General features: G+C 42.5%; 1 protein-coding gene across 4 annotated transcripts in view; it reads left to right on the top strand.

Annotated features, from left to right (window-relative positions):
* Mms19 (MMS19 homolog, cytosolic iron-sulfur assembly component) overlaps window positions 1-24,895 on the top strand; it is a 35,861-nt gene that overhangs the window by 3,100 nt on the left and 7,866 nt on the right. Inside the window, exons 2-18 of one of the 4 annotated variants that reach the window (XM_005063598.4) lie at window positions 5,844-5,892; window positions 10,364-10,464; window positions 11,665-11,750; window positions 12,172-12,246; window positions 12,650-12,719; window positions 12,996-13,124; window positions 13,212-13,273; window positions 19,476-19,562; window positions 20,528-20,602; window positions 21,138-21,215; window positions 21,774-21,912; window positions 22,167-22,321; window positions 22,543-22,621; window positions 22,889-23,014; window positions 23,201-23,282; window positions 23,707-23,807; window positions 23,910-24,059. In XM_005063598.4, coding sequence (XP_005063655.1) covers window positions 5,844-5,892; window positions 10,364-10,464; window positions 11,665-11,750; window positions 12,172-12,246; window positions 12,650-12,719; window positions 12,996-13,124; window positions 13,212-13,273; window positions 19,476-19,562; window positions 20,528-20,602; window positions 21,138-21,215; window positions 21,774-21,912; window positions 22,167-22,321; window positions 22,543-22,621; window positions 22,889-23,014; window positions 23,201-23,282; window positions 23,707-23,807; window positions 23,910-24,059 — 1,644 coding nt within the window. Of the gene's footprint in view, window positions 1-5,843; window positions 5,893-10,363; window positions 10,465-11,664; window positions 11,751-12,171; window positions 12,247-12,649; window positions 12,720-12,995; window positions 13,125-13,211; window positions 13,274-19,475; window positions 19,563-20,527; window positions 20,603-21,137; window positions 21,216-21,773; window positions 21,913-22,166; window positions 22,322-22,542; window positions 22,622-22,888; window positions 23,015-23,200; window positions 23,283-23,706; window positions 23,808-23,909; window positions 24,060-24,895 lie in introns of those variants that run through there. The other 3 variants (XM_013113911.3, XM_013113916.3, XM_021223201.2) reach the window with 3 other exon arrangements.

Here is a 24,895-nt window from a genome sequence, read left to right on the forward strand (position 1 = left end):
TGACTTAAAATTTGTAGCCCAGGCCCACAGGTGGCTCACATTTGTAATCCCTTCATTCAGGAGACTTTACTAGGAAGGTCGTTATGACTTATAGAGGCCAGCCTGGGACAGATGATTCTAGGTTAGCTCAACCAGAGCTATAGGATAGAGACCCTGCTTTGAAAAACAAAGTAAACTTACCCATTTCCATAACCAAGAACATGTACTCCTTCCGTTAGCCTTGTTTATATTACTGTGGTGACATTGAATTGTAGATGCTTTGTTTAAAGGTCTTTTTGCCCGAATAGACTGGGTTTTCCTAAGAACTCTGTCTAGTTGGGTGTGGAGGCACACTCCTTTAAGCTCAGCGCTCTGGAGGCAGCAGCAGGCAGATGTCTGTGAGTTTTGGGACCAGTTTGGTCTACAAAGTGAATTCAAGACAGCCAGTGATACCCAGTAAGACTCTGTCTGTATCCTGTCTTTTTTTTTTTTTTCTGTATCCTGTCTTAAGCCCAAACACAGTGCCTCCTTTATGACAGATAACAATATTGAAGGAAAATAAACCACTTTTTGAGATGTATGTAAGGAACAACAAAGAAGAAGAGAATGATTTTTGTTTGGGGTATCTAAGGAAGGCTTCCTAAGTGTTGACACTTCAGCTGTATATCAAAGGAAGCGTGTAAATTCCTGAGACAAGGGCTAGACAAGCATCCCAAACTGAAGGACAAGAATTCCCTTTTCACGTGACTGAAAGAGAGGAATCCTGGTGAAGGGTGTAAATAGAGGGCTGAGGAGTTAAATTGCAAAGGATTTCAAGGCAATAAGGAGACAATGAGGAAGATAAGCAAAGAAATAATTCTACATTTCAGGAAGATAATTTTGAATAAAGTACAGTAGAATGGAAGACTTTTTTTAAATCCTTTTCAAACTTTAAAATATGGAATACTTCGTGAATTTGTGTCACCCTTTCGTAGAATCTCTGTATCATTCTAATTTTAGCATATGTGTTGCCAAAGTGAGCCCAAAAACTTTTTTTAACTAAGGTATACAACTTTAACTGTTTTAAGCAGCTCAGCTGCTTTTGCCTATCCACAGTGTTCTCAGTCATTGCCACAGTCTAAAAGTTCAGTGCCTCAATGGGTAAAGAAGTTACCTACTGCCAAGTCAGACTCTCCTGAGTTCAATCCCAGGAACCCACTGGTGGACAGTGATCAGGAAGCCCTGCAAATTGTTCTCTGAGCTCCACATGTGTACCCCACCACATGTGCCCTCAAACACAAAAGAAATAAAAATGTAGTGAATATTTTTAAGAACATTTTCAGGAACATTTTCCACTGCATCCAGCATGGCTTGGTCCTATAAAACCTGACTGGGGCAATGAGAGAAGAAAGGACAGACACACAGACATGCTCTGGGGTATCAAATACTCTATTATTTATAGCTGGTGAAAGGGGATAGCTCGTCTTTGTGGGAAGTCTCTGTAGGGAAGCAGTCTCACTCACGTTTTTTGTACACTGTGTCAACATTTGCACATAGACTGGAGGAAGGCTTTGCCAGTTCCCATGGGTCTGAGGCACTGATCTTTGTTCAGTAATACATATTCACTTGGGGCATCCTCCGTCCCAACAGTTTTTATCACACCAATAAGTAAAGAGCAATAAAGTAGTCATTATTTGGAAGGTATGGAAAGGAGACTTCATAATTGAAAAAAGACATGTCTGAGGCAGACTCATCAGAACTAGAATAAATCCTAAGACAGCATGTGAAAGCATCATTCTCAGTATTGACTCAAGCATTTGCCAACTTAGTAGTCATTTCCCTTACATATATTTAATGTGCTGTGAAAGCTCTATTGAGTCTCTATTTTTGAAGTACTTTCATTCAAAATCTGGATCCTGTGAAAACTCTAAACCCAGGTCTCCCCTAGGAATCAGAATGCGTAACGATGCTTCCCTGTAGTAGTCAGCTTCCTGGTGCTGCTTTCTGAACGCTGAAGGAGTTTTCAATTAGAAAATCTGAGGGACCGGCTGGGGTGGGACTTGGCTGGTAGAGGGTTCCTTGGTTTGTTTGTCCTGTGAGACTGACTTGTTGCCCCTGCCCCCACTGTACAGCCTGCTCAGTTTTTTCCCCTTGGCCTTTTTCTCAGGAGCTTGGGCAGCAGCTGGGCCTTCTGCATACTGGCACAAGTAGAGCTAAGAGTGCTTGATGGCTAAATTGGTGCCAGTCACGAGCTATGAATCCTGACTAGAGCTTCCCTTTCATCTGTCTGGTTGGATTTCTTACTCTAGTACCAGACTGAGCTTCTGCCCAACCCAGCTCACAATTGTTACTATGAAACCAACAGATGTAGGGAATTAGAGGTTTAGGACAGTGTTCTGAAGCCTTTTCCACTTTTTCCTCATGTTGACAGAGGTTAAGGTTCTGCATTTAGAGGTGTCTGGGTGTGGAACCCTAAACAGACTTTGGAAATAATTCCTCGGTTCCTATATCTTTATTAGTACAGTTCCTTCATCCATCTTAGCCCACTCCTTTAAAGATAACCTGCCACTCTTTGCTTCCCCCTTGAAAATGTGATAGTGGTTCCTGTTACATGTTGTTCGTGCTGTTAATATTGCTAAGCTATATATTTACCAGATAGAACACTGAAGGGGTGAAAAGATGCATCTGACAGATGATCTTTGCTAATACTGTGTGACATAGCCTCAGCTGAATTGGCAGGGGAAAGATCTGACCTAAGCCAGGCGTTGGTGGTGCACGCCTTTAATCCCAGTACTCGGGAGGACGAGGCAGGTGGATCTGTGAGTTTGAGGCCAGCCTGGTCTCCACAACTAATTCCAGGACAGCCATAGCTACACACAGAAACCCTGTCCTCAAATATAAAACAAAAGGTGCAAAGTGCCTGAGAAACCACAGCCGAGGTTATCCTCTGACCACTGCATGGATTCACACATATACACACACACAAATATGAGCACACATAGGCATATGTATAAAAAAACAATTTATAACCAAGGAGTAAATTACAGAAATAGTTCCTCATTGTCAGAGAAATTACAAGTTGAAAGCTCCAGTGAGTGGATTAAATTTCCAGACTTTTTTTGTGGATTGCCTGCCTTTGTCTCCCAGTTGCTGGGATTAAAGGTGTGCACTACCATACCCAGCTCAGACATTTTTTAAATGTATGGATGTATGTGAACCATTTTCCTGCTTGGTACATACAGAGATCAAAAGAGGGCATCGGGTGTCATGGAACTGGAGTTACAGCCAGCAACAAGCTAGCATGTAAGTTCTGGGAGTAAAACCTGTGTCTTCTAGAAGAGCAGCCAGTGCTCTTAACCAATAAACCATCTCTCTAGCCCGAGACTTCAGTATGGTTTTATGTTTAGTTTGACATACACAGATGCAGAAATAGTGGTAGATGTTTACATAACATGATGGTTACACATACAGATATGTATGCCTATTTCCTGGTCTTTCAACTGAATCTAGAAGCAGTGTCATTCTAATAGCACATCCACACCCAGATTATGGTATCTAGCTATCTAGCTAATTTATTTGAGATAGGGTCTCACCATGTAGTCTTGGCCATCCTAGTTTGTAGACCAGCCTGGCCTCCAGCAGTGAAAAACTCAATGCAATGAGGGTTGGACATCTTCCTTTAATTCTGCCACCCAGGGGACAGAGAGACAGGTGGATCTATGTGAGTTTGATACTAACTTTGTCTACATCATGATTTTTAGGACAGCCAGAGTTACCTAGTGAGACACTGTCTCAAAAAATTAAAAGTTAAAAAACAAAACAAAACTGGGTGTTGGTGATCATGTCCTTAATCCCAGCACTTAGGAGGCAGAGGCAAGTAGATCTCTGTGAGTTTGAGGCCAACCTGGTCTACAAAATGAGTTCCAGGATGGCCAAAGCTACTCAGAAAAACCCTGTCTTGAGGAAGGGACAAAAGAAAACCTTGGTGGGGGTCAGCAAGATACCAGCACTCCAGAGGCAGAAGCTGGCAGATCTCTGTTGAGCCAGCCTGGTTTACAAAGCTACACAAAGAATCCCTGACTCAAAAAAATCCAGAGAGAGAGGGGGAGGGGGAGAGAGAGAGAGAGAAACAAACGTGTACCGAGGTTGTGAAAAGCAAAGAAAACTGAGAAACTTATAGAGGAGACTGAGGATTCTTCACCCTAATTATAAAGTGATATATTTAATTGAATCTTGTAACAGAACCATGACATTAGTGGGAAGACTGGTGAGACCTGAATAATGTCTAGAATTTAGATAGCATGTGCCAATGTTACTGTCTTAGTTTTTTTTTTGTTTGTTTGTTTTGTTTTGTTTTTTTGGTTTTTTGAGGCAGGGTTTCTCTGTGGCTTTGGAGGCTGTCCTGGAACTGGCTCTTGTAGACCAGGCTGGCCTCGAACTCACAGAGATCCGCCTGCCTCTGCCTCCCGAGTGCTGGGATTAAAGGCGTGCGCCACCAACGCCCGGCTACTGTCTTAGTTTTAACAAATGTAAATATTTTGATAAGTGTACTGTGTGAGATGATAAAGTTGGGAAAACTGGGTGAGGGTTATACAGAAACTTTGCATTTTCTTTGTAATTTTCTATTAATCTAAAATTACCCCAAGGTCAGGTATGCTGGTACAAGCCTTTAATCCTAGCACTCAGGAAACAGAGGCACGTGAATCTCTGTAGCCAACCTGGGCTAAATAGCAAAACTTTTGTCTCCAGATAATAATGGTGATGATAATAATAGTTTAAAAAGAGTTCTGTGCACACGACTATAAACCTGGATTGTGTAACACTGTTTTGCATTGAGATCTTGTCCAGTTATCATACAGCTGCTTTAGTCTAGTTTTCACATTTGGGCTATTATGAATATGCTGCAGGGTACATGGGCATATGACCATCTTTTCAGATAGTAATTCATTTCTTTTTATAGAAAACCAGGACTATTTTAACTGGTTCATAGGATATTCTTTTACTCTGTCTGTCTAGTTTCCCAGAATTCTCCTTATCTCCTAGTCCCACCTATCTTCCTGCCTTATTGGCCAACAGAATTTTATTCATCAACCAGTAAGAGAAATATATGTACAGAAGGAAATCCCCATCAATTCACTCTTCTCTCTGTCCTTACTGGCACTTGTCGCTTGTCTGTTTTAAGTACCATCCTGACAGTTATGAGGCCAGAACCCCCAGGGACTTTAAAGGTTCTCTGAGTCAGATCTTTTAAATGTATAGTTTTGCTATCTTTGTATCTAGGTATTTTCTGTCTTGCTCTTTCTGATCTTTCTCCTCTACTCCCCATGTGGATGTGCGCCCTCCTCTGCTCTCCATGTGGTTATTCGGTGTTAGGAACTTAACTCAGGGCTCAGTGCATGCTGGACAGCCACTCTGTGCCATTATGCCATTCGTCCTCTTTCATCTTTTATGATGTTTTGTAAGCTATCGTACATACACGAAGGTTTTTTTTAAATTTGATAATACTAATTTGTGCATAGCCACCTTTTAAAAATTTTTCTCGGATGGGGGGAGGGCACGGGAGGAGGGGAGGGAAAGGGAGAGGGACCTCGTACTGACTTGTGAAGCAACCTTGTTTCTTATCTAAATTTAAAATGGAAAATAAAAAAATTAATAAATAAAAAAAATTTTTCTCTTGGATTTTCTACATATACAGACATTTCAGTTACAGATGATAATGCTTATTTTCATGTATTCAATGCATATCTGAAATGTGGCAGCTTCTTATCTAGGAGAGCATCTTGTCATCAGGGTATGGTCTCCTAATACAGAGTCTAGTGTAAAAAGGAAACACTCAACCATTGAGTCCTGTTTTAATCTTTTCATATTTCTTTTGTTTCTTCTAGATGTGAAATCCGGTGGCTATACAGTATTACAAGTGGTCGAAGCCCTTGGGTAAGAACCTCTGTTCTAGGGTATTTCTCCAGTCTTGCCTGGATACTTTTAGGAGTTACTGCTTCCCTGGAACCAGCCCCCTGTCAATGTCAGCACCTCAGTATAAGCTGGTCTTGGAATTGTTTTCCCTAAAAAGGAAAGCCACATCAGGTCCTGTCACAGCCTGCAGGTTTGGGTGAAGTGGGCAGCTGAGGCCTTCCACTGTTTTCTCATTGGAACTAGAATTTCTCTTGTGCTTCCTTAGATCCAGCTAACCAACCCCTTTAGGAGCCTCGTTGCCCCAGATGATGCAGACATACTGTGTAAGCCCTGTTGCCCTGTCTGGAGAGTGCTCAGGACATGGACTTCCACCCACTGGTAGAAGAGGCTTGGAAACAGCTAAAAGAACAGTATTGTGGGGGCTGGAGATATGGCTCAGCAGTTAAGAACACTGACTGCTCTTCCAGAGAACCTGGGTTCAATCCCCATCTCCCACATGGCAGCTTACAACTGTCTAATTCCAGTTCCATGGGACCTGACATCCATGGCAAAACACTAATGCACATAAAGTAAAAATAAAAAAGAGCAGTATTATAACCTAAGGTTCTAAGAATCAGGTAAAACACATGCCTGTAATCTAGGGCTTGCTTTCCCCAAATCTCATACATGACAGATCACTTGGCAAGTCTTAGTAATAAATTATTGTCATAGTCAGCCTTGTCTTCGAAAATCGAAGTAAAATTTAAAACTAGCATGTCTTACGCAACACATCATCTGGCTTTTCTGCTTACCTTCTTGTAGCCTTATGGTTTTTGTTTTTGTTTTTCTTGGTTTCTCTGTATAGCCCTGGATATTCTGAAGTTTACTCTCTGGATAAGACTGGCCTCAAATCAGAGATCTACCTGCCTCTGCCTCTGGAGTGTTGGGATTAAAGGCCTGCACCACCTGGCAGTGGTTTTGGTTTTTGTTTGTTTGTTTGTTTGTTAATATTTATTTATTTATTATATATACAGTATTCTGTCTACATGCCAGAAGAGGGCACCAGATTGAATTGTAGATGGTTGTGAGCCACCATGTGGTTACTGGGAATTGAGCTTAGGACCTCTGCAAGAGCAGTCAGTGCTCTTAACCTCTGAGCCATCTCTCCAGCCCTTTGTTTGTTTGTTTTTTGTGATAGTTTTACTGAAAATATAACTGACACAGAGCTGGAGAGCTGGATCAGTGGTTAAAAGCACTGTGTCTGTTCTTCAAAGAACCTCGATTCCATTCCCAGTACCCTATGGCTACTCACAACTGTCTGTAACAGACAGACATACATACACAGATATACATGCAGACAAAGCATATAAATAAATCGTGTGTGTGTGTGTGTGTGTGTGTGTGTGTGTGTGTGTGTGTGTGTGTGTGTGTGTAGAGCTGACATACTACAAGTTCACTTTTGGCTTTTTGTTGTTTTTGTTTTGGGGTTTTTTTTTGGGGGGGGTTGAAGGTTGTTTTTAAGACAGGGTTTCTCTGTATAGCCCTGGTTGTCCTGGAACTCACTGTGTGGACCAGGCTTGCCTCCAAGTCATAGATACCCACCTGCCTCTGCCTCCCAAGTGCTGAGATTAACCATGAGAATTCACCATCTTAAAGTGTGTAATTCTGTGCCTTTTCATATATTCATGGATCTATGCATTCTTCCCTGCAGTCACCATTTGAACATCTTTATTACTCCAAAATTAAACAAGCTCCTCAGCACTCATTCCCTTATTCCTCTTTCTCTCAGCCCTTGGCAGTCTGGGTTTATCTGTTGTGGAAATTTCAGATATGTAGAACCACAGGCTGTGTGACTTTTGTGTCTGTTTTCTCTCACTGAACATGTATTTTACTTTTCCTATTGCTGTCATAAAATACTCTTGACAAGAGCAACTTAAGAAAGGACTCATTTTGGTTCACAGTTCAAGGGTAAAACACACTGTGTCAGGGAAATCCCAGTGGCTGGAGTTTGAGGCATAAATAAGGTCAAATTGCATCTGAAGTCAGGAAGTAGAGGTCTCTCCATTCATACAGTCCAAAATCCTAGCCTAGAGAATGTTGTTTCCACATTTAGGGTTAGTCTTCCCAACTCAGTTTCATCCAGAGAATCCTTTACAGGAATATTTACTATAGGTGATCCCTCACAATTATGTTTGGAGGCTTGTCTCCTGGGTGAGTCTAGATCATGGCAAGAAAACAACCAATGTTGTTAACATTATAGCATGTTGACAATATTTCTTTGTGTTGTAGTATATCAGTTTTACATTTCTTTGTTCACTAAACGACATTGCATTGTACCAATGATCAGCATTTTGTTTAACTATTCATAAGTTATGATGGACATCTGGGTTGTTTCCACTTTTATGCTTTTATGAAAAATGCTGTTGTGAGCATTTGTGTGCCTTGGCCTTCTCTTAAATGCTGCAAGTGCACAATATCCTACCTGCTAAGCAGAAACATTCTATGAGTTCTTATCCTTGGAATAGAATCAGGAATGGTTTTATTTCTGTACCAATATATATTCCTTTATCTTTGAAGTTTAGTTTAAAACTCTCAGGATCAGCTTTCCAGAAATCTACTTCCTGTTCAGGTTATGTTGTGTAATCTCAGGAGAGCTATTTGAATATAAATCATCTTGTTGCTTCAGTTAAGCTGTTCCCATATCAGTAATCCTTCCTAGTTAGAATGGCTGCAGTTAAAGTTGTAGCTCAGTTGATAGAGACCTTGTCAAGCATGCACAAAGCCCTGGGTTCAGTTCTCCAAACAGCATAAAATCAGGCATAGAGGCAATATACATCTGAAATCTCAGAACTCAAGATGTGAAGGCTGAAGAGTAAATTCAAGGCTGTTCTCAGTTATAGACTTTGAGGCCAGTCTGGGCTGTATGAAACTGTCTCAAAACAAAACAAAAACAACAACAAAAACTTTTATTTAATCTCAGCACTCGAGAGCCAGAGGCAGGTGGATCTCTGAGTTTGAGGCCAGTCTGGTCTACAGAATGAGTTCCAGGACAGGCTCCAAAACAAAAAGAGAAACCCTGTCTCAAAAAACCTTAAAAAAAGAAGAAGAAGAGTGTAGGTGTGTGTAAGCATACCACCTAGGACCTTGATTGCTCAGTATTGTTTTCCCCTTAGCAAGACTTTACAAATAGCCCAGTGTAATGGCTCACATCTGTAATCCCAACACTTTGGGAGTTCAAGGCAAGAGCATAGCAACAAGTTGAGTGCAGCCTGGACTTAGAATGAAATCTTGTCTTCAAAAAGCAAAACAAAAAAGGAGGCTAGGGAGAATTTTTTTTTAAGATTTATTTATTATGTACACAGTATTCTGCCTATACATATGTCAGCTCACCAGAAGAGGGTACCAGATTTCACTATAAATGGTTGTGAGCCACCATGTGGTTGCTAGGAATTGAACTCAGGACCTCTGGAAAAATAAGCAGTGCTCTTAACCTCTGAACCATCTCTCCAGCCCCATTGGGGAGATTTCTTAATTGGCAAAGTGAGTTCTATCCCAGCACACATGTAAAAAGCCAGGTATGGTGACATATTCTTAATCCTGATGCTGGATAGGTGGAGACAGGCAGATCTAGCAGCCAGCCTAATCAAGACAACTCAGGCCAACCAATGAGAAACCCTATTTCAATATACATAAGGTGGACACTCCTGAGGAATGACACCTAACCTCTGGCCTCCATGTCATGCATACACATGTACACCTGTGTACACATACATGTGTATGTGCACACACAAAAAATTTTAGTTTGCAAAAATTTTCTGCCTATCTTCAGTAGAAACTGTAGCTGTCAGACATCTCTGAATCCCTGTGGGTACTGATCATACCTCTGGGAAGAGAGAGTAAGCACAGTGCCCATTGAATGCCAAATAAGGGATGCTGAGACAGACTTCTGTTGACTCTGATGTCACATGAGCGAGCCTCTGATGCTGCCAGATTAATCTGGGGATAGGTTTGGGGCTTTAGCCTATTTTTTGCCCTTTGAGATAGAGTTTCCTGTGTATCCTGGCTGTCCTAGAATTCACTCTGTAGACCAGGCTGGCCTCTAACTCAGATATCTGACTCCCAAGTGCTGAGTTAAAAGGCATGTGCCACCACCAAGCTGGAGCTTCAGTGTTTACTGGACACTAAGGTTACTAGCTCAGGAGCACCTTAGCACCTATTTATTTATTTATTTATTTATTTGGGTTTTTTGAGACAGGGTCTCTCTGTGTAACAAACAGCTCTGACTGTCCTGGAACTCACTGAGATCCAGATGCCTCTGCCTCCCAAGTGCTGGGGTTAAAGGTTTGTGCCACCATCCCCCAGCCAGAAGTACCTTTCATGGACTTTTAAGAACTCTTTTAAAAGGGTATGGGTCTCTTTATTCCTAAGAGAGTGAGTGTGACTAACTGCAGAATATTTCATTTATAATTTGAGCTGGTTAATCACAAATGCTTTCTATCTTGCTATCCCCCAGGTCATCTCTGGAGAATCCAGAACCCCGAACTCGGGCGCGAGGAATCCAGCTTTTGTCACAGGTGCTACTTCAGTGTCACTCCTTGCTCCTGGAGAAGGAAGGTACTTTTATTGCTAGTAGGAATGTCTTCCCAAATCACTAAGCCATGGCCTACATGCTGTGTACAGGGAAAGGGGGTATAATGGACAACTAATTCAGGGTTACTGGTATTTATGGCAGAGTTTTGATTAAAATGAAATTACACTACACATGAATTTCAAATACACTCTTTCATAATTTTTCAGTGTATCTCAGTATCCACATAAGCCTATAAAACCTACTGCCTGGCCCTTTAAGGAAAGGTTTGCAGGCCCCATATTCAACCCCCAGCACTTAGAAGAAACAAAAGGCAGAGGGCTTTGTGATGGCTCATTGGGTAAAGCACTTATTGTGTGTGCAAGCCTGACAACCAGAGTTTGATCCCTGTAGCTCAAAGTAGAAGGAAAGAACAAATTCCTGGAAGTTGTCCTTAGTTAGAACCTCTCAAAAAAATCACAGAAAGAAAGCATAGTAGTGGAGCAGCTCAGGAAAGTGCTTTCAGTCCCTAGCACCAGAGAAAAAGAGGAAAGTTCCATGTGGTGAGTCTGGGTTGATGAGATGACTCAGAGGTGAAGGCACTTGAGGAAAAGCCCTGGAGGCCTGAGTTTTGTCCCCCATGAAAGTGGAAGGAGAGAACTGGCTCCTCGAGGTTTTCCGTATGCTGCATAACTGCACTGTCCTAGTCAGACACTGACCAGGGCAACTCTTACAAAAGAACACATTTAACTGGGACTTGCTTACAGTTGCAGAGGCCCATTGTCATCATGGTGGGAGCATGGGGGTATGCGGGCAGACAGGATGCTGGAGAAGTAGCTAAGAGTCTCCACAGACAGCAAGGAAAGGAAGACACTGATCCTGGCTTAGGGTTTTGAAATGCTTCTAGTGACACACTCCCTCTGACAAGGCCACACCTCTGAGTCTCTCTCAAGTAGTGCCACTCCCTGATAACTAAGTATTCAAATATATGATCCTGTGGGGGTCATTCTTATTCAAACCATCACATGCACGTAAAATAAAAAGTTAAGGAAGCAATTCTGAGGGATTCACTGAACTTGTATGAGGATGAATAGTAACAGGATTTCTTGTCTCTAACTCACAAAGTAAAGCCCCATCAAGTGGGAGGCCATTTCTTGATGCAGGAGAACATTGTAGGGAAAGCAGACAAACAGCTGGTGGGCCTTCCTCACACCCACTAAGCTGAAGGCTGGGTCTGCTTTGTGCAGTGGTCCATCTGATCCTGTTCTATGAGAACCGGCTGAAGGACCATCATCTTGTGATCCCATCTGTCCTTCAGGGCCTGAGAGCACTGGTGAGTATTTTTCATTACGTGACTGTGTTTGTGGGAGTCTTGTACAGTTGTTTCCTGGCCTTTTGGGTGTGAACCTTCATGTGCTGAAGGACAAAGTCCCAAGTGTAGGAGTGAATTACTGTCAGCCAGCTCTACAGTTCTACCCTAGAGAATAAGTCACCCTGTGTGACAGTGACACTCTTGTAATAAACTTCACCTATAATCTACACTTAAGAAAAAAAAAGACCAAAAAAAAAGTATCTTTATAGAACTAGAATTTGGCTGGTTTGAAAGGAGCTGTGGAGAAATACTCAGCTAGAGAAAGTTTCTCACTGTGTATACTTCCTCCTGAAGCAGAATGTTGGGATGCCCAAATACCTAATGAAACACATTGTAGAGCTATATCTTAGAGACTGTTCTCATATTGTCTCTTCTCCCTCAGAGCCAGTCTGTGGCCCTGCCCCCTGGGCTGGCTGTCTCTGTGCTTAAAGCCATCTTCCAGGAGGTACATGTACAGGTGAGTGTTAATAGTTGCTGGTTTCCTTTGTTGCTAGTCCTTGTCCTGTAGTTCTTAATATAATTAGAATTAGGTGGTAACACAGATTGTCTGAACACTGAGGTCTGATGACCTCATTTAAGTGGTATCCCTTTATAGTGGGTAAGGAGAGGAAGACATGGCATTGTATCTGACCTGTCTTGCTAAGAACCTAAGACATACATAAAACAAGTTTGGGTTAATGGCATCACTCTTGTGCTGTTAGGCAGTAGCCAGGCCTTTCTCTACACTTCCTCTTAACTTGATCTTATTCTGGTTCAGAGAGAACTATCCACTAGAGATTGTGAAGTCCAAAATAGTTATGTTGTTTGAAGTCTTCTTTGTTTTCTTTCTTCACTTATTTCCTGTCTTCCCCACTCTTAAGTCCCTGCTACAAGTCGATCGCCATACAGTGTTCAGTATCATCACTAACTTCATGCGATCACGGGAAGAAGGTAAGAGACAGGACTGTCTGAGGGGTCTGAAAAGCAAGTGGTTGCTATCTCCTATGAGAAGGGTTTGTTGTCATCTAGGGGATGTATGGAAAGGCCACAACTCTGAGGAATGATAAAGGTTTGGGGTCTAGTCTTCTCCCAGTGTAGGAAGGATACACATGCATGCAAAAAAGGACTGCTCTGCTAGACCAGAAAGGAAAACAAGAGACAGCAGGAGGAGAATACGTACGCTTTCTATCCCATGGGACAGCAGTGACGTTGTTCTCTCCTTCCCAGAGCTGAAGGGCCTAGGAGCTGACTTCACATTTGGCTTCATTCAGGTGATGGATGGAGAAAAGGATCCCCGTAATCTTTTGGTGGCTTTCCGCATTGTCCATGACCTCATCTCCAAGGACTACAGTCTGGGTATGTTTTTTGTAGTGGCAATTAGCTGGTTGAAGCTGGTGGACAGAATGAATATAAGTCGACTTTATTCTTTCTCTGTTCCTACAGGACCTTTTGTGGAGGAGTTATTTGAAGTGACATCTTGCTATTTCCCTATTGACTTTACCCCTGTAAGTACCATCTTTATTCTTCATCAGATAATTAGAGTGCATGATGTATGGACACATTGTTGTAAACTAGTCAACAAAACAGACTCGTGTGTGTGTGTGTGTGTGTGTGTGTGTGTGTGTGTGTGTGTGTGTGTGTGTGTGTTAACATTTCTGTGCATTGTTGGTACCTATGTATGGAGGCCAGAGGAAGATAGATGTTGAGTATCTTCCTTTATCCTTATGTACTTGCTCCTGACAGACACTCCTGTCTCCAGAGTCTGCCACTAAACCTGGAACTCATCATTTTGGCTGGACTGGCCACCTGTCTGCATGCTACCACCCACTTCCAATGTTAGGGTACAAGCATACCCACCGTTGGTACTGGGGATCTGTAGCTCCTGCTGTCACTTCTTCCTCTGAGCTATGTCTCTAGACTGACAGATACTTTAAAGTCCTCATGGATCCATATTTTAGTAAGCTGCAAAATCGAGAAGCATCCCACACAGAAGGAGGGTTCAACTTACAGATACTTGAGAGGGCTCCTTAAATTTCCTAACAAAGCATTCAGTGCTGAGCAGGGTGGTAAGCTGTGGTTCCTGCCCTTGAAAGCTGCAACATTGAGGTGACAATATAAGATTAGGTATCAAAATGAGTAGTGCTATAGTCATTCTGAAAGATGAGTTTAAGTAAGCTACAGTTGGTTGGAACTGACCTAGCAGGTAAGAGTCTTTTGGTTGGTTTACAAGGATATATAGAACATGAATGTATCCCCAGTAATAGAAGCAAATTAACCAGGAAAAACAGCATAGTTGCACACAGCTTGTACTAGAAGTGTTTGCTCTCATGGCCCTACCTCCCACTCTGCTTTTTATTTCTTCTCTGTTGCTAGATACTTGGGGTCTAATGCTATGTGGGTTGTGTGTGGATGTGTACTGCAAGCATTAGTAGCATGGAAGAGATGAAAGCTCAGTACAGCGTTTCAAATGACACTGGAATATTGACTCTGGCTGACTTCAAAGCGTCACAGCTGTCTTTGTTAGACATCACTCACCAGCTTATTTCAGTTGACGTCTGTTAGACCACCTCCTCATATTGTTTCAGATTTAATAACCTTTACAACACAGAAGAATCTTTTGATTCTTATTTGAAATGTTGAAAAACTCTGGTTCCTGGGTAGGGGTGTGCGTTTGAAAAGATAATAGGACCATTGGCATACCTCAGAAGGTAAAAGCACTGGCTGCACATGCCTGATGATCTGAACTCTATTCCTGGTGATGTTTTAAGATAGGGTCTTACTGTCTGGGACCGTGGCCTAGAACTTACAGCACAGCTCATTCCCTAAGGGTTGTAATTACAGGCTGTACTGTGTCTCCTGGCAACTCTCTTTATGTCACTTTTAGACAGAGTTTTGTTATTATGATGATTATTATCATTATATTGATTTCTCTTTGTTTTATAGCATTCTGATTTTAGTTCATGGGTGGTTATATCTGTATTTGTTAAGTTTCTATTGCTGTGAAGAGACATGACCACGGCAGCTTTTTTTGTTTGTTTGTTTTGTTTTTGTTTTTTGAGACAGGGTTTCTCTGTGTAGCTTTGGAACCTGTCTTGGAGACAGGACTCTGTAGACCAGGCTGGCCGCGAACTCACAGAGATCCTCCTGTCTCTGCCTCCTGAGTGCTGGGATTAAAAGCATGCACTACCACTGACCACGGCAGCTTTTCTAAAGCAAAACACTTAGTTGGGTTGACTGGCTTACAGTTCAGAGGTTTAGTTCATTGTCATGATGGTGGGGAGCATAGAGGCATGCAGGTACTCATGGCACTGGAGAAGTAGTTGCTACATGTTGATGTGCATACAACAATTAATAGACTGTCTCACTGGGAGTAGCTTGAGCATAGAAGATCTCAAAGCCCATCTCCAGAGTGACACACTTCCTCCAATAAGACCACACCTACTGAGAGGGAGGCCTGAGCTTCAGGTCCAGAGCAGCAGCTTCAGAGGGAAGTTTGAACTTCAGGCCCCAAGCAGCATCAAGGGAGCCATGAGCCCCAGACCTGGGAGCAGTGTCAGAGGGAGACCCCAGCCTCAGGACCAGGAGGAGTGATCTCTGTGAAACAACAGCAGCATTTTCCAGCAGTAGCTTCCAGAAACTATTGCATAAAATTCCTCTGGGAAAGAGCTCCTGTGTCCCAGCCAGCATCCACTGCCATTTCTTGTTTGGAGATACCCCACTACTACATTGACCACTGGACCCTGAGCCCTACCTACAACTCTAACAGGAGCATCCACTGAAGCTGTAGCCCCCCCCAGCTACAAATACAACCCTACAGAAAGTACTAGAAGGAAAACGCCAACTCAAGGAAATCACCTGTGTCCACAAGAACACAGGAAATAGATGAGATTGCAGCCGCAAATCCTAAAGAAGGGAATTGAACACACAATGCTATCACCAAAAACAAAAACAACAGGAACTAGCAATCACTGGTCATTAATATCCATTAATGTAAATGGTCTTAATTCACCTATAAAAAGATAAAGGCTAACATATTGTATACGAAAACAGAACCTACCCTTCTGCATACAAGAAGCACACCTCAGCCTCACAGACGGACATTACCTCAAGAGTAAAGGGTTGGGAAAAAATTTTCCAATCATTTGGAACTAAGAAACAAGCTGGTATAGCTATCCTAATATCTAACAAAATAGACTTCAAACTAAAATCGATCAAAAGAGATAAAGAAGGGTATTTCATATGCATCACAGGAGAAAATCTTGATTCTGAACATTGTAAAAGAAAGCTTAAATCACAAATCAGTCCCAACACACTAATAGTGGAAGACTTCAAAATCACACTCTCGCCACTAGACAGATCTGCCAGACAGAAGCGTAACAAAGAAATAAAGGAACTAACAGAAGTTATGACTCAAATGTAGTTAATAGACATCTATAGAACATTCCACCCAAACAAACACAAAAGAATATACTTTCTTTTCAGCACCTCATGGAACCTTCTCAAAAATAGACCACAGACTTGGTAACAAAGCAAACCTCAACAGATACAAAAAAATAAAAAATAAACCCTATCATAAGACCACAGCTTAAAGTTAGAATTCAACAGCAACATTAATTTCAGAAAGCCCACAAACACATGGAAATTGAACAATGATCAAATGAAGCACCACTGGATCAAGGAAGAAAGAAAGAAAAGATTTCCTAATGAAAATTTAGTGAAAATGACCACACAACATCCCCAGACTTATGGGGCACAATGAAAACAATGCTGAGAGGAAAGTTCATAGCACTAAATGCCTAAGTAAAGAAGCTGGAAAAATCCCACACTAGTGAGTTAACAGAACAACGGAAAGCGCTGGAACAAAAAGAAGCAAACTCACCCAGAAAGAGTAGATGGCAAGAAATAGTCAAATTGAGGGCTGAAATCAATAAAATAGAAACAAAACAATGCATAGAATCAGTGAAGCAAAGAGTTGGTTTTTTGAGAAATTCAACAAAATAGACAAACCTTTATCCAGACTAACCAAAAGACAAGAGCCAAATTCACAAAATCAAGAAACAAAAAGGGTGACATAACAATAGACACTGAGGAAATTCAGAGAATCATCAAGTCATACTTCAAAAACCTATACTCCATAAAATTAAATCAAGAACAGATAAACAACTTAAATACACCTATAAACCTAGAAGAAATAGAAACAGTTCTCAATAAAAAAAGCCCAGGCCCAGATGGATTCAATGCAGAATTCTACCAGATGTTCTAAGAATATGTAATACCAATATTCCTCGAATTATTCCATACAGTAGAAATAGCCTTCAGGACAGCACTTTACCCACTGATCCATCTCTTTGGCCTGTGTTACTGTAAATTAATTTTTGAGTGTGTGATAATAGCTGGTACATATATGCAATGAGATATCAGAGGACAACTTTATGAAGTCAGTTCAATTCCCAGGATTGAGCTCAGATCAATAGTCTTTTTTTTTTTTTTTTTTTTTGGTTTTTCGAGACAGGGTTTCTCTGTATTGTTTTGGAGGCTATCGGTCCAGCCCAGCCTCGAACTCACAGAGATCCGCCTGCCTCTGCCTCCCGAGTGCTGGGATTAAAGGTGTGCGCCACCACCACCCGGCTCAGGTCGATAGTCTTAATGCAGCAAGGGCCTATACTTGCTGAGCCATCATTAAATCTCTTCTCTATGTCTGTATGAGTGTGTATGTACACACATATATTCATGTTCCTTGTTTGCTCCTAGGTTTTTGAGGGGAAACCCTGAGTACATGTGATAGGAGTTAAGTGTGAGCTTCATTTTCTTTATATTTTGTTGTTGTTGTATTTGGTGGGGCGTGGTTTTGTTTTTTCAAGACAGGGTTTCTCTGTGTAACAGCTCTGACTGTCCTGGAACTTGTTTTGTAGTCCAGGCTGGCCTCGATCGAACTCACAGAGATCCACTTGCCTCTGCCTCCTGAGTGCTGGAATTAAAGGCGTGTGCCACCATCGCCCTGCTTAGCTTCATTTTGGAGTGACTTACATGGATAGTAAATTCTCAAAATACTCTGTATTTGCCTAATCATCTTCAGAAAAAGACCTTATGTCTGCCTAGCAGAAGAGAGTTGAGAATACCAATACTGGTACCATATTATTTTGACTTCTGGGCACAGCACTGAGGCCTTTTACTGCATCTGCTCAGACAAGACAATTAAACCTCAAGGATCTGCTGTGACTAAGGAAGAATAAAAAGACTGTCTAGGATCTCAGATTGTTTTTCTGTCCCCATTCCCAATTCCAGCTTCCTTTAGGATTGCCCATTCCAACGCCTTCCAAAGACTGTTTAGTGGGGGAATCATTCATCTATCCCCAAGTCTCACTAGGTTCTTTCATCTTAGATGTGTGAGTCATTTTCTTACCATCTGCCTTGCAGTTTCTAGAATTGTTTCAAGTATCTTTTATCTGGTTCTCTTCAACATTCAGCTTTATGACTTTTAAAAATAAAAATTAAAAAAACCTTTATTGTATTTTCAGTGCAGTTTATAGAGGAGAAAAGGAAAAATCTGATATTTTCAGTCTGCTAGTTTGACACAGAAATTCTCAATGCTTTTTTTGCTGTCATAGTTGCTACTTTTTATACAAGTGAAAACTGGAAATTTTTGAAATAAACTGGCTTAACCACTAATACCATTTGAAAATGTTTTTTATATTTATTTGTTTATTTTGAGATGGGATTTTTTGGTATTGTCCTGGATGTCTTAGAATTTGATCTACAGATCAGGCTGCCTCAAACTCTAGAAATCCTCTAGTCTCTGACTCCTGGGCACTGGATTAAAGGTGTTTGCCACCACTCCTGCCTGAAAATATTCTTGGTTTTTTTGGTTGTTTTTTTTTTCCGGAATTTTTTTGTTTGTTTGTTTGTTTTGTTTTTCGAGACAGGGTTTCTCTGTATTGTTTTGGAGGCTGTCCTGGAACTCCCTCTGTAGATCAGGCTGGCCTCAAACTCACAGAGATTCGCCTGCCTCTGCCTCCTGAGTGCTGGGATTAAAGGCATGTGCCACCAGTGCCAGGCTGAAAATATTCTTAATGTAACTGAAAATGTAATTTGCCTAGCATGCTTAAAGTCCTGGGTTCAATTCCAGCACCTAATACAAGTTTGGTGGCACATACCTATAACCTTGACATTTAAGAGGTAGATGCAAGACAGTCTGAAGGTCAAGACCAGCATTGACTACGTGGAGTGTTAGTTAGCCTGAATCATGTGAGATCATATGGGAAAAAGTATTTAATTCTAGCACTGTAAAAAATAAACGCCTTGCTGTGTGTCACTGCCAAGTGCATGCCTTAAATCCCAGCACTTGGGAGGCAGAGGCAAATGAATCTCTGAGTTCAAGACCAGCATTGTCTAAGTGGTTCCAAGACAGCCAGGGTTACATAGAAAGACCTTGTCTCAAGAAACAAAAAAATAAAATAATTCCTAAAAGACAAAAATGTGTGGATAGCCAGGATTACATAGAAAGACCCTGTCTCAAGAAACAGAAAAATAATGCCTAAAAGACAAAAATACATAAGAATGAGCATGCATTTTGCTGTTGCTTCATGGTGTATGATTGTGCTGGGTTGGGTCTGCGTATCTCCTGTTCTGCAGGCTTGCCAGATTCAGACTTATGTCTAAGGGTGGTCTGAAAAATTATACAAATCCATAGTTCCTTTCCATTTTCAGCCACCTAATGATCCCTATGGCATCCAGAGAGATGATCTCATCCTGAGTCTCCGTGCTGTGCTGGCTTCTACACCACGTTTTGCTGAGGTTAGTCTGGTCTAGGTTCAGGTAATGAAGAGTCTTTGCAGCATTGGGTCTAGAGAGATGACTCAGCAGTTAAGAGCACTGTCTGCTCTTCCAGAGGTCCTGGGTTCAATTCCCAGCACCCACATGGTGGCTCACAACCATCTATCACTCTAATACCAGATGGTCCATTACCTACATGATACCTGGCCTCCATGGTAGCAGGCATGCATATGGTGCACAGACATACATGCAGGCAACACTCAAACACATTAAATAATAAAAACACACTTTTTAAAAAGTAACAGCAACCCCAGACTGATATTTGGGAAACCAGAATAGGACTGTTCCAGACCCCCTGAATGAGGATGTTAGTTTGGAGGTCTGATTAATCTATGGGGCCTCTGGTAGTGGATCAATATTACCCTAGTACACGAATGGACTTTGGTAGCCTAGATACATGGGGGAGGTTCATGGCCCTGCTTCAAATGATATGACAAACTTTAAAGATCCCCCATGGAAGGCCTCACCCTCCCTGGGGAGCAGAAAGAGGATGGGATGGGGGGTGGTGAAGGGCTGGGGAGGGAACTGGAATTGACATGTAAAACAAGCTTGTTTCTAATTTAAATTTTAAAAAGTTGGGGGGAGAAAAGAAAGTAAAAGCATAGGAAGAAAGAATGCTGTATTATACATTTTAGGGTTTGGTGTCCTGCAAGTGTCTTGTATGTCAAATATTTTCTGACTTTCAGTGCAGAAAATTTCACCATCTCATCTCCTAAAATACTGGTTTCTGTAGGCAGTTTACTTGCCATCTGTCAGCTTTGCTGATATGGCTCTTTCTCAGGTACCACAGCAGGGCTTTCAGTTGTAACTCATGACTTGAGTCACTTCTTCATGTGGCAGCTGTCTCTCAGGACTGTTGACAATACAGACACAGTTGGTCCTGGTGGCCACTACCTCAGACTTACTTTTTTCCTTCTTTCCCACAGTTTTTACTGCCTCTGTTGATTGAGAAAGTAGATTCTGAGATTTTAAGTGCCAAGCTGGATTCTCTGCAAACTCTGGTGAGTAGGATCTAGCTTTTATACAGGTTAGTGGTACTAAAATTGGTTTCTTGGACAGCTAGAGCCAATGCATGTAACTTCATGGGCTAGGACTTGGGCTCATATTGATCTAATCGCTGTGTTGCATTCATATTATCTTACTCTGTATAGCTGAGAATTGGTCAGTGCTCATCTTTTTGTTTTTTGGATTTTTGAGAAAGGGTCTCTTAGCTTAGGCTGGCCTAAGCTGATTTTACCTCCCCCTCCCAAGTACTGAGATTAGTCCTGTGTTACCACTCCAGTTTTTGTTTTAGGGGAGGGTATGCTGGAAATTAAACCCAGAACTTGATATATCTTAGGTAAACACTCTTCCACTGGGCTACATCAGCCTTGTGCTTTCTTAAGAGTCGGGGTGAGCTGTTTTCCGTACCCTGTGTATGACTGTTAGGACACCTAGAAGGTTTTCTGCTAGAGTCTACCTCATTCAGAGTCTACTGCCATTTATCCCAGAGCATCTTGAGTATGAGCTTGCTGATGCCTGTGGTTCTCTTGGCAGAATGCTTGCTGTTCTGTTTATGGACAGAAGGAACTGAAGGACTTCCTCCCCAGCCTTTGGTCTTCTATCCGAAGAGAGGTGAGTGTTAGGTAAATTCACTGCTGTTAACTGACAGATGTCAGGCACGAGAAGTAATGTACCTTCTCTGTCCTCTTCCCTCTCTCCCCAGGGTCAAGGTGCTATGTTTTTATTTCAGTGAACAGGCAAGGTAATAGATAGACTTCCAGTTGAGTGGCGAGGGAGACAGCTGCCTTGTGAGGGCTACCCGCTTGGTGATAGTACATGACCACCTTTGCACAGCGCCTATTTCTTGCCTCTCGTAGCAAGGAGCCTAGGTCATGGTGCTTCTGGCACCATCTGAATGTAAAGGTAGAGAAAAGGACTTAATATAAGGATACAACAACCTCAGTTCAGAGTTGGTAACTTGTTTCTACAAGGTGTATGTGTGATTCCTAGTGGGACACAGACTTGTTGAACCAAGGAAGAAGAGACTAGGTTGGGAGTTTTAGCTGTCAATGCTGTGTCCCAAACTTTCTCAAGCACATATCCTCTGACCCCAAGGAAAAAAGGCATGGATGGTTGGGGCCTCATCTGGTACAAGCTCACCTTAGTAGCCACGGGATCCCTCCCTGACAGGTGTTCCAGACGGCAAGTGAGCGAGTAGAGGCAGAGGGCCTAGCAGCCCTGCACTCCCTGACTGCGTGTTTGTCTTGCTCTGTGCTGAGGGCTGATGCCGAGGACCTCCTTGACTCCTTCCTCAGGAACATCCTACAGGGTAATGGGACCATGAAGGCTGCCAGCAAAGGGAGTTAGCACCTTAGAGCTAGCATTCGTTTAGGGCCAGTGGCCCCTTATGGGTGGTTCCTGTATGTTCAGTGATTTGGGGACTGCACCCCTACTTTATATTGAAGACAATTAGATGGTAACTGCTAGCAAAGTATTCCAGGTGTCAGTCAGCAATCTCTATGAATAAGGGGAATCAGGCACTGTTTGACCTGCTCTCCAGGTCTGTGATTGCTGCCTCTCTAGACTGCAGGCACCATCTCTGTGAACCAGACATGAAGCTGGTATGGCCTAGTGCCAAGCTGTTGCAGGCTGCTGCAGGTGCATCTGCCCGGGCCTGCGAGCACATCACCAGCAACGTGCTTCCCTTGCTGCTGGAACAGTTCCACAAGCACAGTCAGGTAAGGGACAGGTGGGACTTGGTGCTGTGGTCCTTTTCTTGGAGAGATTGAAACTCTAGTTTGGGTCCAGATAGATTTGGGGGTTTCTCCTATTAGCAGCTGCTTGATTACTTGTTTACTCTTACATAGTCTCAGTCTTACATAAAAAGTTAATTCTTAGAGTATCAGAACTAAAATCCTGTAAAATATCCTTTGACCTAGTACTCCTTGAAACATTACAGAGCAACCAGCGACGAACAATCCTTGAAATGATCCTGGGTTTCTTAAAGCTACAGCAGAAATGGAGCTATGAAGACAAAGGTGAGATCACTTTGAAGCTGAGTTACCATGGGCAGTTGTTGAGTCCTGTTGCCCAGGAGTACAGCAGCAGTGTGCTACAGAATAGTCTGGAAGAGAGGACCTGTTCAGAGGTGGCAGCACAAGACTGTAATGAATGGATTGCCATTTTCCAGTGTGTGTTCTGGAAGTCCAGTGGTTTGAGTTCTTAAAATCTGCCCTAAGTTGTCTGTAGCACTGTAGTCAGGGATGGGCTGTAAGCCCTTCTGACCTGGCCTCTGTCTCTCCTAGATGAAAGGCCTCTGACTCGCTTCAAGGACCAGCTGTGCTCATTGGTATTTATGGCTCTGATAGACCCCAGCACCCAGCTTCAGCTTGTTGGAATCCGGACACTCACAGTTTTGGGTTCTCAGCCAGGTATATCTTGAATGAGAAACGATAAGGAAGGGTATTGATCCCTCCTTGTATTATGTCTGAAATGAAGAGCAGTGATTTCCTCATTATCCTTGCAGCACGGGATGATGTGAATTTCTGATAGGATTTCTCGGAAGGGTAGTGGCTGCACAGAAGGAAAGATGAAGTCTGTGTTCTTTCTAACCACAGATCTCCTGTCTTCTGGGGACTTGGAGCTGGCTGTAGGTCACTTGTACCGACTGAGCTTCCTGGAGGAAAATTCCCAGAGTTGGTGAGAATCTAAAGCAGTGAGAAAGCACATTTTCCCTGCCTTTGTATCAGCAGCTGCAGCAAGGCCAGAGGGTATACCGAGTGGTTGGAAAGATGTGGGACTACCCTTTCTTCTTGGGCATTAAGACTTATCCAGCTGGGTGGTGGTGGCGCATACCTTTAATCTCAGCACTTTGGAGGCAGAAGCAGGTGGATCTCTGAGTTTGAGGCCAGCGTGGTCTACATAGTGTGTTCAGGGCTACACAGAGAAACACTGTCTAGAAAAACGAAGGCAATGACGACAACCTGTTCAACTAAGTGCTGTAGGACTTGGGTCTTGCTCTTCAGCAAAGTAGCCGTAAGAGCCCATTCTGATCTTACTGCTGTTGGGCCTTGGAAAGAGAATGATGGTCCAAGGCTCAGCTGATGCTCTTCTTTGTTCCCAGCAGGGTGGCAGCACTGGAGGCATCGGGAACTCTGACTACACTCTATCCTGGAGCCTTCAGCAACCACCTGCTACCCAAGCTTGCTAAAGAGCTGCATAAAGGTATATGTGCTAATCTGTTGCCCAACCCTTCCCAGCAAGGCTTTCTGAGGAGGGCCTTCACACCCTCACACAGTGAAAACTTAACTCACCAATTGCTTTCAGAGAAGTCAGATGTGGCTAGAGAGGATGGTCTCATGAAATGTTCCCGGCATTTCTGCTGTCTGCAAGCTTTGTCAGCCATTTCGACACATCCCAGCATTGTCAAGGAGACACTGCCTCTGCTGCTGCAGCATCTCTGTCAAGCAAACAAAGGTAACTACCAGTATTACTTATCAAGGGGCAGGGCTAAATAGATCCCTGGGCTAGGGACTGTAAAGTTTTAATTGTAGTTGTTGTACATAGCAGTGGCATGATAAGCTCTTTAAAAATCAATACCTAGTAATTATAGTAATATTAATATAGTAATGCCATAAGTGGATATATATTTATGATTGTACAATATGACGGTTTAATACAAATACACCAGAAGAAAGAAAGTGCATCTGTCAGATCACATACCTTCCTTTTTTGTGTTTTGGACATAAATTCTATCCTGAGCACCCACATAAGGAGCCAGGCACACCTGCCTCAATCCCAGCTCTGAGGAATCAGAGACAGGAGGTCTTCACTCAAAAGTAAGGTGGAATGTGATCATAGAAGATACCCACAACAATCAGCCTCCAGCCTCCATTAGCACACACCCACAAAAAGCTCTTCCACTCCAGTGTGGGACCCAGTCTCTGTCATCTCTGTTCTCCCTTTCATTTCCTTTCTAGGCTCTGGTGACCAGTATTTGAAGCATGAAATATTTTTCTTTCTTGTGGACATAGTAAACTTAAATGAGAGAAAGAAAAAAACCAGTACTCAGCCCTCAGTTCAACCCAATCTCAAACAATGACTGAATTGCTCTTCTTCCTGAATTGCACATATACACATTCTTTGACCCAGGAATTCTGTTTTTAGGGATCCTGTCATTTTTATCTGTATATATGAAAGTTGCACCATGAGCTGGGGATGTAGCTTAGTTGGTAGAGCACTTGCCTAGTATGTATAACAAGGAGATCCAATGCCCTTTTCTGGCCTCATGACACCAGGCATGCACGTGGTGC

Source organism: Mesocricetus auratus, unplaced genomic scaffold (assembly GCF_017639785.1).
Source record: "Mesocricetus auratus isolate SY011 unplaced genomic scaffold, BCM_Maur_2.0 Super-Scaffold_4256, whole genome shotgun sequence".
NCBI classification, from domain to species: Eukaryota; Metazoa; Chordata; class Mammalia; order Rodentia; family Cricetidae; genus Mesocricetus; species Mesocricetus auratus.